The sequence below is a fragment of the Hippopotamus amphibius genome, chromosome 16 (genome assembly GCF_030028045.1).
Source record: "Hippopotamus amphibius kiboko isolate mHipAmp2 chromosome 16, mHipAmp2.hap2, whole genome shotgun sequence".
Lineage (NCBI taxonomy): Eukaryota > Metazoa > Chordata > Mammalia > Artiodactyla > Hippopotamidae > Hippopotamus > Hippopotamus amphibius.
The window spans coordinates 14516835-14535335 of record NC_080201.1 but is presented as its reverse complement, the minus strand read 5'-3'; the positions used below and the strand labels follow the sequence as shown (position 1 = coordinate 14535335).

The 18501-nt window shown below is 36.4% G+C and overlaps 1 protein-coding gene across 4 annotated transcripts in view; it reads left to right on the top strand.

The window, feature by feature from the left end:
• Positions 1-18501, top strand: part of PHLPP2 (PH domain and leucine rich repeat protein phosphatase 2) — a 68489-nt gene that overhangs the window by 10187 nt on the left and 39801 nt on the right. For all 4 annotated transcript variants that reach the window (XM_057711447.1, XM_057711448.1, XM_057711446.1 and 1 more), the window contains one exon: positions 6406-6539. In XM_057711447.1, coding sequence (XP_057567430.1) covers positions 6406-6539 — 134 coding nt within the window. The remainder of the gene's footprint in view (positions 1-6405; positions 6540-18501) is intronic.

The following is an 18501-nucleotide window of genomic DNA, read 5'->3' as shown; positions in this document are numbered from 1 at the left end:
TCATTTAATCTTCATAACTATCTTGTGAGGTAAATACTTTCCTCATTTTATAGATGAGGAAAATGAGTTTTAAAAGGGTTAATCATCTTACCTAGAATCACTCAACTGCTGAGTGTAGAGCTGGAATTTGAACTCTGGCATTCTGACACCAGATTCCATATATTACCTCCCCCTTCCTCCACCATGCTGACATTTTTTTTCCAGATCTTTTCCAAAATGAGTGTATGTGTGTTTGTAATTTTAAAAAATTAGGTATTTTGACCCATACCGTATATCAATTTTATTTACTGCCTACTTCAATTAATTTCCTTGTGTCATTAAAAATTCCTTAGATACCAGTTTTAATAGCTACAGAATATTCTATTTTATGCATATACTATAACTTGTTTAAAATTTGAGAAATAATACGCAGTAATGGTTTAGAGCTTGGATTCTGGATTGAGAGTATGTGTGTTCAAATCCTGGCTCTGTTACTATGCAAATTACCTAATGCTTTGTCCTCCGTTTACTAATCTGTACAGTGGAGATAATATTTACATTATAGAGTTATCACAAGTATTAAATAGATTATACATGTTATGAAGACTAAATGAATTAATACTTGTAATGCTTCTTAAAATCTAATGTCCAGCTGTGGAGCTTGTTAAAATACAGACTCCGATTCAGTGGCTCTGGGGTGGGGCCTGTGTGTCTGTATTTCTATTAAGTTCCTAAGTGATGTGCTACACTTTGAGTAGCAAGGAAGTAAAGTACTTAAAATGATGCCTGGACCTAGTAAGTGCTCAGTAAGTGTCACCTGTTTGGATTGTTTCAAGTCATTCAACACTTAGAAGTAGTGTGATGACTAAATCTCTTTTCCCATAAATCTTTACATTGTTGATTTCCGTGAGCTAGGTCTTAGAAATAGGATTACTGGCACTAAAATTACCCAGTGTTTTTCCTAAATCATCCGTGACTTCCTTCTTTCCTTACTCTTTTTTAATCATGGACTTGTCACTTTGAATCTAACAGAGGGGTTACTATTAATAATTTATAGAATTTTAGCACTTGAAGAAACCTGAGAGAGACACCTACTAGGAAAATGAACCCAACTTAACAGCCCCACCCCACCCCCCACCCCTGCCCTTCCCATGTGGAAATATGTGTGGGGGCAGGGCTTTTGGTTATCACAACTGCAGGGGAGGGCTACCAGCATTTAGGGAACAAGGGCCAGAAAGCCTTAATATCCTCAATGTGTGGGACAGTCTTGTACACCAAAGAATTGTCCTGCCTGAAAGGCCAGTAACTTCCCCATGGGAGTCACTGAAACATTTTCTTTCTTTTTATAGATGTGAAACAGGCCTGGAGAGGTCAGGTCCAAAGCACATTCCCACAGCTGCCTGGTGCTAGAGCTATAGTGGGAACACAAGTGTCCTGTCTCCCAGTCCAGTGCTCTTTACGTGATAATATTTGGTCTGTCTGTTTTATTGGACTGTCGAAGTGATAAATAATTCACTAGTGAAGCTTAGTGTAATTATTGCCTTCTCTTTGGAAAGTTGTGATAGTAGCACATGTAACAAAATGAAGTGCCCTTTGGCTCATGGTCATATATTTACTTCTATTTTTAGTCATCAAAATGACTAAGATTTCTGTGGTTGATACACTATCTTTTAAGATAAGCTAAGAAACCATAAGATATGTCTAGCTGAAAGTTATGCCTTTGGGATTTGGGATCCTGAGTTCTGATTCCTTTACTACCACTGACTTGCTGGGTGACCTCTTACAAGTCACTAAAGTTTTGTTTACCATACTTTGATATTGTAAAAGTGGAATGAAAAGTCCTGTTTCAGGATGCATACTGAGCTGATTAACCCTGAGGAAGGAAAAAGGAGATTATTTTTGTTTTGTGCTTCATATTTCTGTACTATATTAAAGTTTTAAAAGAATGTATTATACATTAATTTGTTTTTTTTAAAACTTCATTTTGTTTTTACATTTTACACTTCTGAAATCAGTGTATATCTTACAGTTGTTGGCAGGTCATAGTCTGATTGGCAGTGTTTTTTCTTTCTTAATGGTTATCACAGTGCCATCTGGTTTACTGCAATACGGTTCTGACACTAACCACCCAGAGTTTGCACAAACTTCCTTCACAAGTTAAAGGACATTACACATGAAACTAACAAACAAAAAAACAAGTTAAAGGGCATGGTCTCCAACAAGACCACCCTGACTTTAGACTCTTGTTGCACTCCTGACCAACTGGATGAAAATTTGGGGGGCTCCCACGACCCCTTCAGGTTCAATAATTCACTAGACTGTCTCACAGAACACAAGAAAGCAATATTTAAGATTATGATTTTCATATAAAGGATGCAAATCAGGACCACACGTAGGGTGAGGTCTGGGCACATCCGTGTTACCCTCCCGGCACATTGGTGTGTTTGTGCATCAGGAAGCTCTGGTACAGAGTTTTTATTGAGGTATTATAGGGTAGGCTTGATAGATTTAATCACTTATCATGTGCTTGAACTCACATCTCCAGCCCTTTCCTCCCCCAAGGTGGGGCTCACTCCAAGCCCCAGCCCTCTCTTCACGTGGTTGGTCTTTCTGGTGACCAGCCCCCATCCTGAGTCAGCTCATCTCTTAGCTTAAAGTGAGGGATGGTCCAAGGGGCTCATGAATAAGTAAGACACTCCCATTACTCAGGAAATTCCGAGGATTTAGAATCTCCCTCCCAGGAACCAGGGACTACGAAGGCTAGAAAGATTCTTATACAACAGTGATGCATAAAAATAGTGTATCCTTCAAATGATGGTGTATTAGACTAATGATGTACAGTAATTTTAAAACATAACTTTTTATTTGTCTTGGTGTAAGTTAACATATGGAGTGCTTTGAACTCTCTTCTGCATAAATTATTTTAACTACATTTGAAAGAGAATATTGTTTCCTTAAAGGAAACCAGGCTTTGTAAGGAAACTGACAGTTTCAAACCGTGATGCCATGTGTACTAATTGTGTGACTCTCTGAACCTCATTTTTCTTACTTCTTAGTTTTGTGAAATGTGAGACACTTCCAGCATAGTGTCAGGTATGGGGTAGACATTCATCGAAGTATCCTTGTTATGGTTTGCATCATGATCTGTACTGTTGGTCTTCAAAATATGCAGATTTTACCTTATAGGTGGCCAGAGATTGAGTTTTAACCTGACTTTGATGTAAAGAACGCTGCTCTGCTTTTTAGGGTCTTGAATACAGTATGTTGGGTTTTAATAATATACACTTTTGCCTTCCACTGTTAACCAGAATTCTTGTGAAATGATACCTGGAATGAAATTTACTCTTCTCATACCTATAACTTAACTGTGGGCACTGTTCAGAACAACTGTTGGCCAAGAGCTACAAACACAGTTGATAGCATTACTGTATTGGTTGGCTAGGTTGGAGAAAAATAACCATATGTATATATATTCAGATCTACAAGGACTATTGTAGCGCCTAGAAGCCTTAGCAGCAAACTAAAACTATTAACAATAGTCTTATTGTCTCTTCTTAAAGCTGTAGTGGAAGTATTTCAAATGCTGAATGGAACCTTTCTTTGCTGACACACTGTCTCCTACACCTGTTTTGCAGTATATATATTTCCTTAGATTTGTGAGAGATTTAACACATAGCTAATGAGCCGCCTGTTAAACTTATGGAACTTTGAAACACAAAATTGATCTGTAAGCATATTACAGCATTTCCCTCCCCCATACACTCTACTCTCTTAAGCAGATGAGTTTAATGAGTAAATGGAATTGTTCCCTCATTTTACTTGTTTTTGCAGTTCTTGAAATATTTCTTACTTGCTCATTTATGCTAAATTAATAAGAGCAGATGTTGAGATTCTCTGAAATTTTTTTTTTTTTTCCTCTCCTACCAGGGAAAATACTTTCTTTAGGTGGAAATATGTAAAGAGGGTTTCCAAAATCTACAGAGCCTTTTTAGACCAGAAAATTCGATCATGTAAAATATGTCAGAATTAGGATATTTCCATTTCTCCTGATTTTTCCAAAGAGAAATAGGAAAATTGAGCTAGTGAGCTTTAGCTGGAAAGTAATATTTCTTGGTCTTGAATGTGTGATCATTATATGGAATTATATTTAAATACATTGAACTCTGTATCCAAAAACAATAGCAGTGTTCAGGTAGGATTTGTATTATATTAGGAAGGTGTCTTAGATACCTCATAGACCCCTGAGTTTTAAAAGACCCTAAAGATTATCTGGCCCAACTTGATTCTTAGAGGAGACTCTTCTAAAGTGTCCGTGACAGATGGCTCCCTAGCTCTCTGTGAGCTATTGGTTCGTACTCATTTTTAATCCAAGTCCGCCTATGCAGCTTCTTCTCATTGGTCATAGTCCCTTTCTTTGGAGCAATCTAGAGTAAGTCTAATCCTTCTTGGCACTGGAAGATAGAAAGAGCTCTTTATACCCTTGGTCACCTTGTCTTCAAATTAATCCTTCAGTCAGTCTTCCTATTACATGGCTAATTGACCCCGCTAGGATACAGTTTATTAGAAGTCTCTCTTAAAATGCATCCTTCTTAGAAGAAGTCTACCATTGTACTGGAAAAGTGCCTAATATTGTCACAACCCTTTGTGGATTTTTATTTTATTTAACTAGAGATTAATTGTAACTGTTTTTATTCTGAAAAGTTTATTTTCCATTTCTATTAAATTCAATATTTATTGGTCTTTGTAGGCTTTTAGTTTTTTGGCCATTCCCCATGTAGTAGTTCTGAGTTTATGGAAGCTGGAAGTCAGAACTGAGAGGTCAGGAGGGGCCAGGTGTTGGCTTTTATTTTTGTCTTTTTTTTTTTTTTGTACTCATCAGTATGATTTCCATTCCTAAACTATCATTTTTTTACAGTTGTTTATATTGCACTTTGTAGTATTCCCTTTCCATGTTTTTTAAAATTAAATCTTATTGCCAACTAGTATTTTCTAGTTCTTTAACCCATCATGTCTCTTTGCCGTGATGGAAGGTGTATCATATTTCTTCTGATTAATACAAGTCTTAAGTTTTCTAAACAGAATCCTTTTAAGACATAAAGAGTAATGTTCTTCAAGATCTTTTGAACACATAGGCTTTCCTATACTTGTTTTTCGGTTCTTGTTTCAGATGGGGAGACATTCTATTTTTATTCTAATTAAAATTTTATTCCATTCCTAAGAATTTTTTGAATAATAATTGTCAGTACATTATTGAACACTGCTACATGTGGAATAATTTGCTAAGCACTTTATATAGTATGTGATATTTTCTTGTAAGCAAATAAATACGTCTAACAACAACCCTGTGAATTAGGGACTACTGTTATTCCCATTATACTGTTGAAGAATTTAAGAAATTGAGGTTTAATAACTTGTCTAGGAGCACATATGCAGCTGGTAAGTGGCAGGAGTGAGACTCAAACCTAGGTGTCTGACTTTTGGAGTTCATGCTCTTAGCTGCTGTATTTATGACTGCTTTCTGATAAAAGAATTGTAAATGAGCTGCCTTAAGTCTGTGTGATTTTAAAATATGCGGTGTCACCAGAAGTCACAAATGATTACTGACATTCCGATTTTACCTGGCTTTCAGTCAGAACCATGCAATAGAATGATTTCTGGGGAATTACTGGGCAATCATTCCTGATTTTTATGGAAAAATCATCTATGAAGCCAGAGGAAATATATAGGACATAGTCAACAACCCAGAGTCTCCATTTATAATGGTGTTGCAGCTTATTTGAAGTCAGTTATGGCCAAGTATAATCTTTTAAATCTCATAATTTCGATGCCTTTACGTTTGAACCAGAGATCCTCAAAGGACCCTCTTGGGGGTCCCTGAGATTCTTTAAAGAGGTGCATGAGGTAAAAACTATTTCATAATAATAATGAGATATTAACTTTCTTTTTTGCTCTCAGTCTCATAAGTATACAATGCAGTTTTCTAGAGGCTACATATCTGAGAATCTAGCTGTCTTCCATTAAACCAGCTATTAAAGAGATTTACAAAATACAAAACAGTGTACGTCTTCTCACTAAAATTCTTTTATTTTGAAAATATAGTTTTCAAAAAATATTTGTTAACATGCAATGGTCTTGTTATTTTTAAATAAGTAAATATTTAGAAGTCCTTAATTTTAGTTTCTCATTCAGTAAATATCAATAGATATATCCCGTGTAAACAAAAGCTCTTTGGGGGCCTCAAAGACTATACAGGGATCCTGAGACCAAAAACTTAGAGCACCACTTGTTTAGATTAGTAGTATCATATGATATTAAAGAAAATCTTGATATAGAAGTAAAAATCTAGAGTATATTAAAAGATTTTAAAAATCAAATGAAGTGTGTTTATTACCTACCAAATATTTTTCTTTTGAATTGTGTAAGCAGGAGACTGGAACCTACCGAACGACCTCTTCAGATTGTTTATGATTACTTGTCCAGGCTGGGGTTTGATGACGCTGTGCGCATACAGGAGGAGGCGGCAAATCCTGACCTTGGCTGTATGCTTCGATTTTATGGTGGTAAGAATTTATCAGTGGCTTTGTGAATACATTACGACCTTTAATTGATCATTTGTACTTCTAACCTGTCTTCAGCCTTTTAAACATATTTTATCCAAAGCCGTTTTTAAGCCAGTTAAAACTAACATAGTTAGAAAACAACTGGGAAGACAGTCTTCCCTTTTTATTTTTGCTCTTTTTTGTTCTAGTGTTTTGCCAGCTTACAGAATTGTTGTGTACTTTTGCCAGCATCTTGATCAAATCATAGCTTTAGTATCAATTATATCTTCAAGTTCCTTATAAAGTTCATGAACTTCTGGATAGTTCGAGAATGTTGAGAAGTAGGTGGTTATTATCATATATAACTTAACATTTGATGAACACATCAGACATGTATGTTGTTGAATTTAGTTAGCTTTAAATCTAGGATTTTTACATGCTCTTCTTTTTTGATGCATTTTTTCCCCTATTGACTATTTTTCACCTGATCACTTTAGTAATAACTTTAGACTTAAGGAAGTCAGATGCTTTCTGAATATTACTTTCCAGATATACATCAATAACTAATAATACTATTGAGTACCATTTTTTGAGTGCTTACTGTGTGCTTTTATGCTTATGAATTACCCAATTTACTCATTGTAGCCACCTTATGCCCCAGGAACTGTCGTCTCATTTTACAGGGACAGAGAAGTTAAATAACTTATTCAGGGTCATACGGCTAGTAAACAACAGAGCCATTTAACATCTAACAGTTTTGAGTTAATATGATCCACTTATCAGACAGTTGAACTAATAACTAAATTATTAGTGTATGTAGACATAACCATTTACTAAGATTCCCTGCTCTCATTCCTCAAATTATTGCTTTAATCTGAACTTTTGTGACATGTCACAAGCCAGTTTTATTAAATAAATGCACTTCACAAAAGATTTTATTTACAGTTTTTCATCACAACAATATTTTGTGACATGTTCCTTAAAAGTTGGTTTTATTTTATTTCCATTAATTTCTCTCCTTTGTTAGTTCATGGAGGGAGAATAGTTGTTAGGTTGATGTTAAATCTGAGGAAAATCTTTTAAAGCTAATTTAAGGAGCACAACCCATCTATTACTGTAAAGCTTGGTTAAAAAAAAAACCTTGGATGGTAACATGCTTCTTATCTGATCGTGGTTGAACATAAGTTCTTCACTCCATGTTTTCATTCTGGGATGAAAGTTGAGCCTTGAGGTGTCTGCAACCTCCTTATAACCAGTGAGACTGCATTTGCAGCCAGTTATACTACACGACGGTTGACATGATTCCATTAATTTTGCTAATACCACCTGATAAATTATAGCATGCCTAGGGTCTTAATATTCCCTTAAGAGGATATTTTCAGTAGAGTCAAAAAGAGTACCAGTTTGTAGTACTTAGTATATTTGGGGTGGCGGGGTGGAGGTTAAACAGAGAACATTTCCAAAAATGAACTTTTTTAATTGAGAAGCTAGTATAATTTGAGTGAGAAAATTATGTTTGGGAAAGAGATTTTTAGAGCTAGTTACTTTTGAAAATAGGCAATATATGTATATGGCACCAGAAATAAAAGATTAAAAATATATATATGTATGTATATATGTGTGTGTAGAAAAGTAGGTAGATAGATAGCTAAGGGTATTTAGTAACTTAAAATGATATTAAATATTTAATATAAACTACCAGGGAAGTCCCAATATTAAATATTTATTATCTCAAACAGTTTCTGTGGGTGAGAAATCCAGGAGTAATTTAGCAATTTAGCTGGATGGTTTTGGCTTGAGTCTTGATGAGATAGTACTCATTATATTGGCTGAAGCTGTAGTCATCTGAAGGTTTGAGTGTGGCTGAAAGATTCACTTCTTTTTTTAAAAAAAATTAATTAAATAATTAATTTTATTGGCTGTGTTGGGTCTTTTTTGTTATGCACTGGCTTTCTTTAGTTGCAGTGAGTGGGGGCTACTCTTCGTTGTGGTGCACAGGCTCCTCATTGCCGTGGCATCTCTTGTTGCAGAGCACAGGCTCTAGGCACGTGGGCTTCAGTAGTTGCAGCACATGGGCTCAATAGTTGTGGCTCACGGGCTCTAAAGTGCAGGCTCAATAGTTGTGGCGCACGGGCTTAGTTGCTCCGCAGCATGTGGGATCTTCCTGGAGCAGCGATCGAACCCATGTCCCCTGCATTGGCAGGCAGATTCTTAACCGCTGTGCCACCTAGGAAGCCCTGGAAGATTCACTTCTAACATGGCTCACTCATGTGGCTATTGCTAGAAGGCCCCAGTTTCTCACCAGTTTTTGGCAGGAGATCTCAGTTCCTCACTGTGTGGACCCTTCTCTAGGGCTGCTTAAGTGTCTTCATGATGTGGCAGCTAGCTGCCCCCAGTGATGAGACGTGGGCATGAGCACATGCATGCATGTGCACGCAAACACCCAAAACACATACATACACACGCGCGCATACACAGAGGCCTCATTGTTTTTTATGACCTAGTCTCATAAGTCACCGGGCCTCACCTTTTGAAGAGAGAAGTATTAAAGAATTTGAAGTATTCTTTCTGAAGTAAATAGCTTAGCAGTCAGCTTTCAATATTTCATGTGAGTTAGCTTAGTTAGAATATAGTGTTAATGAGGTCAGGGTCACAAGGGCCCAAGTTCAAACCAGTTAGTTTTGCTTTGTTTGCTGGATATAAAAGGTCCCCGGTACCCCAAGGGCCATTGTGCAAATGCTAGTTATCAGCCTTGCTATAGTGGCTGCTGGGGGAAGGTGAGTGGAGTGACTCAGTGCAGATTCATGATATAAAAGCCTTGAAATAACGTATGTGACTAAAGATGAGTGGGTGGCATGATTGATCACAGAGATTAAGAGAGCCCATTAATCAACTCCTTATAATGTACGAGGAAGCGAAGTCTAGAAAGTGTGATTTGCTAGTGAAGTTGTAGTTCTGGGACTGAATAGCTCAGGTAGCATAGCAACCAGCCTGAGCATTTCTTTCTGTCCCATATTCTTTTTGAGACAGTTTCATCCAAGGAGCATAAACACAAACAAAAGAAACTAGATACAAGAGAATCACATAGCATATTTCCATTCATATATAGTTCGAAAACAGACAAGACTCAGCCATATTGTTTAGAGATGTGTGACAGTACTACTGTCTTTCCATCCAAACCTGCTCTTTCCTTCTTCTGTGATAAGACTTAGAGGTGGGCACATGACTGCCCAGCTACACCTCATTTCTCAATCTTACGTTCAGTTAGGTGTGCACCTGCAACAAAATTTTCTTCAGTGGTATGGAGTGGAATTGTGTTGCCACTTTTACGCCTGTTCCTAAAATCTCCCATGCATACTTCTTGCTCTTTTCCTCTTCTGTAGGCTAGGAAGGCAGTCCTCAGAGCAATATTGAAGTCATGTGGTGAAAATGGCAGAGCCACCATCAGCCTGAGTTTCTCGACAGGGTTGACCCCCGGCAACCCAGACTGCCCCACCCCAGCAGAGAATTACATTTCTGTTGTGTTGGGGCCAATATATTCTTTTTGTTACAGTAGTTAATGTTGCTATAACTAGTACATAAGTAGCAAAAATATAAAGGAAACAAGGAAATGATTATTATAAAAGTCAAGAGAATGGCTGACCTCTAGGGTAGAAGGTAGAAGTGCTTTCTACAAGTAGTATTTCTGAGTCAGTGCAGGTATATACCAATAGTGGTTATGTATTAAGCAGTGATATATAATGTGATAATTATGATATAATAATCAATTTGGTATATACCTGTTGAGAATTTTCTTTTAGTGGTTATGTATTAAGCAGTGATATATAATGTGATAATTATGATATAATAATCAATTTGGTATATACCTGTTGAGAATTTTCTTTTATTCCTATCCAGTGTATATTTGCATATTTTGTTTACATAAATGCTGTCATTTGGTATCGTGTTTTTTTTCTCCCAACAGTGTTTTGGAGGTCTTTTCTTAACCATCTTCTATATGCATTTCTTTATGTTGCGTACTATTGGATGTCATGTATGTGTTATAGTTTACATAATAATTTCCCTAGTGATGGACTATTACAAATAACATTGTAGAAAGATTGCATTTTTGTGCACCTGTGTTTCTTCAGAGTAGATCTCTAAACATGAAGTTATTGGGTCATAGGATATTTATTCACATTTAAAATACTAATAGTTACTACTGCAGAACAACTATTATCCCATTAGTATATCAGATTACGCCTTTTGCTCACAATATCACCTTTTAATATTATTAGCATTTAAAATTTTTACTACTCTGATAGATAAAATAATGGTCTCATTGTTTTAATTTTGTTTCCCTGATTACTAGTGTGGTTGAAAATATTGTTTCATATTTATATTGGGTCTGTAAGTTTCTTCTCCTTTGAATTAACCCTTGCTATTTCTGTTGTTTATCTTTTTTCATGTTGATCTAAAGGACTTTTGTATGTATTCTGAATATATATCCTCTGTATACTGTATTGGTGACAGATTTTTTTTCCAGTCTGTAACTTGTTTTGTAGTTTTGTTTATTTTTTACTGTGCAGAAGTTTTATTTAATCAGATTTAGTCAGTCTTTTCCTTTAATACATTTACATTCCTTCCCTATCCTAGGTCGTAAGCATACTCTATATTTTCTTCCATTACTTTTATATTTTTAAAATGTGATATGAGGTAGGGATCTAATTTTTTTCTCTACTGATAGCCAGGTGTCCCAACAATATTTATGAAATAGCTCATCCTTTTCCAACTGATTTGAAGCATCACCTTTATTATTATTAAGTTCCTATCCAGGCAGGAGTCTATTTTTGGACTCTATCCTGTTATATTGATCTCTTTGTCTTATGCTAATACCAGCACTATTTTTTATTAATATATCTGTATGATAGATTCTGATGGTCTGTAGGGAAGTTCCCCTTCACTTTTCTTCTCTGGCAAATCAGGGAGTTCCCTAGAATCAGGGAAATCTTTCTGAAGAAGTAGTATTTGAGTTGCTTCTTTAAAAACTGACAGAATTTCAATAATCAGAAAGGAAAAGGAGGACAGAGGTGGTACATTAGGAATTCCCGTGCATGTTCTGTGAATCACAGATAATTTGAGTCCAGATTGTTCTGGGCCTTGAGTGCAATATCAGGAGTTCAGCCTTCATTTGGCAGATGGTAGCAGGAAGTGATGGCATCCAAGTGGGCCTGAGAAAGATGAATCTGGCACCAGAGTGGTTAATAATTCAGGCATGAGTTAGTAGGGATCTGAACTAGGGAATGGGAAGGAATCATTCCTATAAAGACTTTTCGAAGGAATAGTAAGTGTCGATGGTTGCTTAAAAAAAGGAGTTGAGGAAGAGAACCTAAGAGACAAAGCTGGCTCTGAGATTTTGAGCCTGGGGGCTTTGGGAGAATGACAGGATTTGAGTTGTGAGAAGGATCTGGTTTGCACGGATGGTGATGACTTGGTTTCAGGTGCGTTTAATTGTAAGTGGTGGTAGACATACAGTTGGAGGTGTCTGGCAGGTAGTTGGAAATGTGGAACTGGGAGGTTTAGAAATACAGATCTGGGAGTCAGGTACATGGGAGTGTTAAATCTGTGGAAGTTGTTAAGATTATCTTGAAAAATAATACTTAACTATAGGAAAAGAAGGAGGCTTAAGGCAGAACTTTCATTATAACTAGCATTTGTTTTATACCCTTACTACGTGCTGAGCATATACTAAGGTGCCGAATGCTCTACCTACCTTTTCTCATTTAATCTTTACAACCTAATAGGTAAATGTTATTACTCCAGAGAGGTTTTAACTGGTTCTAAATCTCACCCTCTTGACCTCTAAGGTACTCTACCACTTAGCTGATGGAGAAACAGTTTAGAGCAACACGAGGGAGCCATAAAATGTGAGAACTGGGAAGGACGAGGGATCATCTGATCCAACTCCTTGATCTTAAACTTGGGGAACTAAGGCCTAAAAATATAGAACTTGTTCAGGGTCGTGAAACCAGATGGTGGGAGTGCTTAGCTACCACTGCTTCACAAAATTTTCTACTGAAATACTTCAAATAGCAGAGTTTGTTTTTGTGTCGGTTTGAGGAGAGGGGGCTATTGCAAGTTTGAAATTTGTTTTAAGGTTTCCTGTTTTACTCTTTAAATGTTTCATTTTTACCCCAAAATATATCAACCGGTATTTATTTGTCCATTTAACTTTTTATTTTGAACTAGCTTTAGATTTTCAGAGCAGTTAGAAAGATAGTACAGAGAGAGAGAGAGAGAGCTCCTACACACCCTTCGAGCAGTCACTCGAGCCATTGTTTCTGTATAAATAGTGCTTCATTTTTCTCTGGCTTCTTTAAGGATTTTTCCTTGGTCTTTAATTTTCAGCAGTTAGGTTATGAAGTGTCTGGGCTTGAATTTCTTTGTGTTTAGCCTGTTTGGGGTTAGCCAGTGCTCCAGGTATTCTGTCCAGTTTTTGTAGGTGAATTCAGTGGGAGAGACAAGGTGGAGTGTGCTTTCGCTGTCCAACTCAGAACCAGAAGCTTAATGGTGTCTTTTGATTAAAAGAAGTATTTCATTTTGATATAGTCCAATTTAACAGTCTTTCCCTTTATTATTTTCTAGAAGCTATTTTGCCTTGCCTTTCAGTATAGATTCACAATCTATGTGATTTCATTTTTTATTGTCTGTTTTGAGTATCATCATGAGCTCACGGGCTTATTTATATTTGTTTTAATTCATTGCAGCCATTTTCCTTTCTAATGCTCAATTTGTCCCATCTCAGTTAGTGGGAGCTCTTTCTGATTGGTTTCTATGTCCTTCCAACATGACCCCAGTAGTCTTTGATAGCATTCTGGATTTTCCTTTAAGTTCTTGCACAAAAAGATGTCTTAAGCTGATCTTTTCATCGTCTGACTCCCACCAGGAATAGATTATCTTTCTAAGGACTCCTGGTTCATTTTAATGAAAAATGATATTTAGAGATTATACAATGGGCAGTAGAAGTACTCATTGCTACAGAGTTGTCCTTGATTCTTTTTTTAGAAACCTTTTTTTAAATTATAAAAGCAATCCATTTTCTTTATAGAACATTTCAAAGTATAAATATATAGGGAAATTAAAATTATCCCTAGTTTTCCACTTAGAATCTTGGCTTTCGAGATTGTAAGTCTGTTATTTTAATTAGAACTGTTAGATGTTCCAAACATTTATTAGAACTTCCTCATTTTGTTTTTTACCACTTTCAGAAGATCAGAGACTTGAGGCACTCTGAATATCTAGCAAACCCTCCAAAAAAAACAATAAAACAGCATGTTATTTCATGTGTAAATAACTTATCCTCCCAAAATTGAATGTTTCTTTCTGAGAACGGTGATGGATAGATTTAGCAGTTTTCTCTGTAATGAAATATAAAGAAATAAGGCCAAGGAAAAAGAGACTCAGAGAATTGTACATCGATTGATTTAACATCTGTTTCACGTAAACTTCAAAAGAGGCCATTAGGCAATTTGGAAGCATGATAAGCTATAATGAAGTCCCATTTTTATTTAATTTAGCTAACTTTATGGTAGATGATGCTGTTAACCAGAATGGGGAATATAAAAGCAATAGCAAGTTTGGGGAAAATGATGAGATTACAAAAAAAACACAACAGCTTTATTGAGTTATAATTCACATACCATAAAATTTGCCCTTTAAAAGTGTACAGTTCAGTACTTTTTAGTATATTCAGCGAGTTGTGCAACTATCACCACTATCCAATTTTAGGACATTTTTATCGCTGTGAAATGAGACTCCCATATCCGTTAGCAGTCATTTCCTGTTCCCCATTCCCACAGTACCTGGCAGCCAGGAATCTACATTCTGTCTTTATAGATTTGCCTATTCTGAACAATTGATATAAATGGAATCATGCATACTTGGCTTTCCGTAGCTGCCTACTTTTACTCGGCATGATGTGTTCATGCTTCATCTGTTTTGTGGCATGTATCAGTACTTAATTTCTTTTCGTGGCTGAATAATATTCCATTGTGTACATATACCACATTTTGTTTATCCACTCATCAGTTGATGGACACTTGTATTGTTTGCTCTTTTTGGCTATTATGAGTAATGCTACTATGAACATTCATGTACAAGTTTTTGTGTGGCCACATGTTTTCAGTTCTCTTGGATATAGATGTAGGAGTGGAATTGCTGGATCATTTGGTGACTCTATGTTTAAACTTTAAGAAACTGTCAAGACTGATTTCCAAAGTGATTGTGCCATTTCATAATCCCCCCAGCCATGAGGGATCTAATTTCTTTACATTTCTGCCAGTACTTGTTGTTGTTTGTCTTTTTTGATTATAGTCATCCTAGTGGGTGTGAACTGGTGTCTTGTGGTTTTCATTTACTTTTATCTAATAACTAATGAGGTTGAGCATCTTTTCATGTGCTTGTTGGCCTTTTGTATATCTTCTTTGGGGAAATACCTGTTCATATCCTTTGCCCAATTTTTAATTGGATTGTCTGTTTATTGCTGAGTTGTAGTAGTTCTTTATTCTGAATACAAGTCTCTTATTAGATATGTGATTTGCAAATATTTTCTCCTATTTTGTGAGTCTTGTTTTCACTTTCTTGATGGTATCTGTTTGGAGTCCAGTTTATCTGTATTTTCTTTTTGGTCACTTATGCTTTTTTTGTCAATATCCTAGAAACCATTACCTAATCTAAACTCACAAGATTTAGTCCTATTATTTCTTTTAAAGTTTTATAGTTTTAGTTCTTACATTTAGGTCTATAATCCATTTTGAATTAATTTTTTTTAAAGAGAACTTTATTCTATTATTGTTTGGCTACATTGGGTCTTTGTGCTGCATGTGGGCTTTCTCTAGTTGTGGCAAGTGGGGGCTACTCTTTGTTGTGGTGCATGGGCCTCTCATTGCGGTGGCTTCTCTTGTTGTGGAGCATGGACTCTAGGCTCGTGGGCTTCCGTAGTTGCAGCACATGGGCTCAGTCGTTGTGGTGCATGGGGCTGTAGAGTGCAGGCTCAGTATTTGTGGTGCATGGGCTGAGTTGCTCTGCGGCATGTGGGATCTTCCTGGACCAGGGCTCGAACCCGTGTCCCCTGCTTTGGCAGGCAGATTCTTAACCACTGAGCCACCAGGGAAGTCCCTGAACTAATTTTTATATATGGTGTGAAGTTAGGGATCCAACTTCTTTCTTTAGCATGTGGGTATCCAGAATTCCCAGCACCATTTGTTGACAAGACTATTCTTTCCCCAGTGAATTATCTTGGCACCTTTGTCAGAAATCAGTTGTCCATAAAGTTGACTTTTTTTGTGAACTCTCAATTCTATTCCGTTGCTTTATGTCTATGCTTATATCAGAACTGTACTTTATATGCCAGCTCCTTACTTTGTAGTAAGTCTTGAAATTGGGAAATATGAGTCCTCCAGTTTTGTTTTTCTTTTTCAAGATTGTTTTGGCTATTCTGAGTCCACTGCATTCTATGTGAATTTTTTTGGATCAGTTTGTCAATTTCTGCCATGAAGTTAGCTAGAATTTTGATAGGGATTGCGTTAAATCTGTAAATCAGTTTGAGGGGTTTTGCCATCTTAACAGTGTTAAGTCTTTCAGCCCATGGACACTGGATGTTTTTCCATTCATTTATGTCTTTTTAGTTTCTTACAACTATGTTTTATAGTTTTCAGTATACAAATTTTGCACTATTTTCATTTAATTCTTTTTGATGCTATTGTAAATGCAGTTGCTTTCTTAATTTCACTTTTGAATTGTTTATTTTTAGTGCATAGAAATACAATTGATTTTTTAAAAATCTTTTATCCTGCAACCTTTCTGAACTCATTTATTAGTTATAATAGTCTTTTTATGTGTGGCTTACTAAGGATTTTCAACATATGAGATCATATCATTTTCAATTAGAGATAGTTTTGATTTCTTTTTGTTCTGATACTGTTTTTGAATCTGTAAATTTTTTTAATTTTAATTTTTTTTGAAGTATACTTGATTTACAATGTTTCAGGTTCACAGCAAAGTGATTCAGTTTATATATATATATATATATATATATATATATGTATAAAAATACAGTTTTCCAGAATTTTTTTTAGTTTTTTTTTGTCCCTGTCACATGGCTTGTGGGATCTCAGTTCCCCGGCCAGGGAGTGAGCCTGGGCCTCAGCAGTGAAAGCACCAAATCCTAGCCACTAGACCACCAGGGAACTCCCCTCAGATACTTTTGCACTATAGATTATTACAAGATACTGAATATAGTTCCCTGTGCTATATAGTAGGTCCTTGTTGTTTATTTTATATATAGTAGTCTGTATCTGTTAATCCCAACTTCCAAATTTATCCTTCCCCTGCTTCCCCTTTACCCCTTTGGTAACCATAAATTTGTTTTCTATGTTTGTGAGTCTATGAATATGTAAATTTGAGGGGAATGGGGACATCTGTTGGACATATCTAGCAGGCAGTTGGATATGTGAGATCAGAACTAAGGGAAGATTGGGGCAGGAGATAGAAATTTGAAAGCCCTTGTCAACATATAAATAGTGTAGTTTTGGGGAAGTGGAAGCGAGATTGAAGTAAATTGAGTAAATAAAAAGTAAGGTAACAGAGATAGCTAATATAGAAGCACAAATGAGAAGAGAAGAGCCTCAAAAGGGTAAACTTACAGAGTTTCTTAAAATATGGTTTGTGGGCCATCTGCATTTAAATTACTTGGGATACTTGTTAAAAATACATTTTCCTATGTTCCATCCCAGACCCCCTGAATTAGACTGTCTGTGGGTAGGTCTTGGCGTTCTGCATTTTAAACTAATTCTCAGATAATTCTTGGGCACATAGAAATTGGAGAATCCCTGAACTTAAGGAATTCTACAGTTGAGACTGAAAAGCAATGGGAAAAAACTTGAGTGCTTTTGTAGCTTTGATAGAAACAATAGGAAGGGTGGAGTTGAAGAGTGAGAAGAAGAACCAAACTCCCCAAGGAAGGTGGAATTTAGAATAGAAATGAAAGGATTGGCCTAGAATAGGAGAGATTGCCCTTCCATACATCTGGTGTTAACATACAAAGTTTTAAAGCTTTGAAGTAAGCTAGCCCATTTCCTCATTTTTTTTTTGCAATATTTTATTTCTTTTTATTTAACTTTGTATTTATTTTATATTGGAGTATAGCTGATTAACAATGTTGTGATAGCTTGATGTGCACAGCAAAGTGACTCAGCCATACATATGCGTCCAGTGGTTAAGACTCCGCGCTTCCACTGCAGGGGGTGTGGGTTCCATCCCTGGTTGGGGAACTAAGTATCGTGGTCGGGGACTTTTCTTCTTTTAAAATTATTTCCTCGGCATTTTTCTTCTGCTTGGCATCGCAGTCCTCTGGAGAATGCACGTGCCTTGTCCCAGCTCCTCATTTTTTATATGGGAAACACATAGCTAAAAGGGCAAAGCGATGCCCAGGGTTCCATAATAAATTATGTATTAATATTGAGTACAACCCAGTTTTCTCAGGTCCCAGTTTATTACTGTTTGCACAGCCTCATACTGTTGCTGCTCCTGTTCATTTCTGTGTAGAGTTACTGTTTCTAATGGTGTGTTAACCAAGAACATCTCTTCTGTCATAATGCTCTTGTTCACTATATCTCAGTCATATAAAGATTTCTAAAGGGTGGCAAAAGATAGAGAAGCTCTTGCATGCATGTACTGCTTCTGCCACCATGATTGGGATAGTTGATTTAAAATATCAGCCAAAAGCTTTTCCTCACAAAGAGCAGAAAGATGGAGGATTGTGTACAAAACTAGTTGTTAATTTCTTCATTCTAGAATAGACTAAGCACAACAATAGTGGCTGTCACTTATTCCATACTTCTTTGGTATCTGAAACTATGCTTAGGAGACTTCCCTGGTGGCACAGTGGTTAAGAATCTGCCTGCCAATGCAGGGGACACGGGTTTGATCCGTGGTCTGGGAAGAT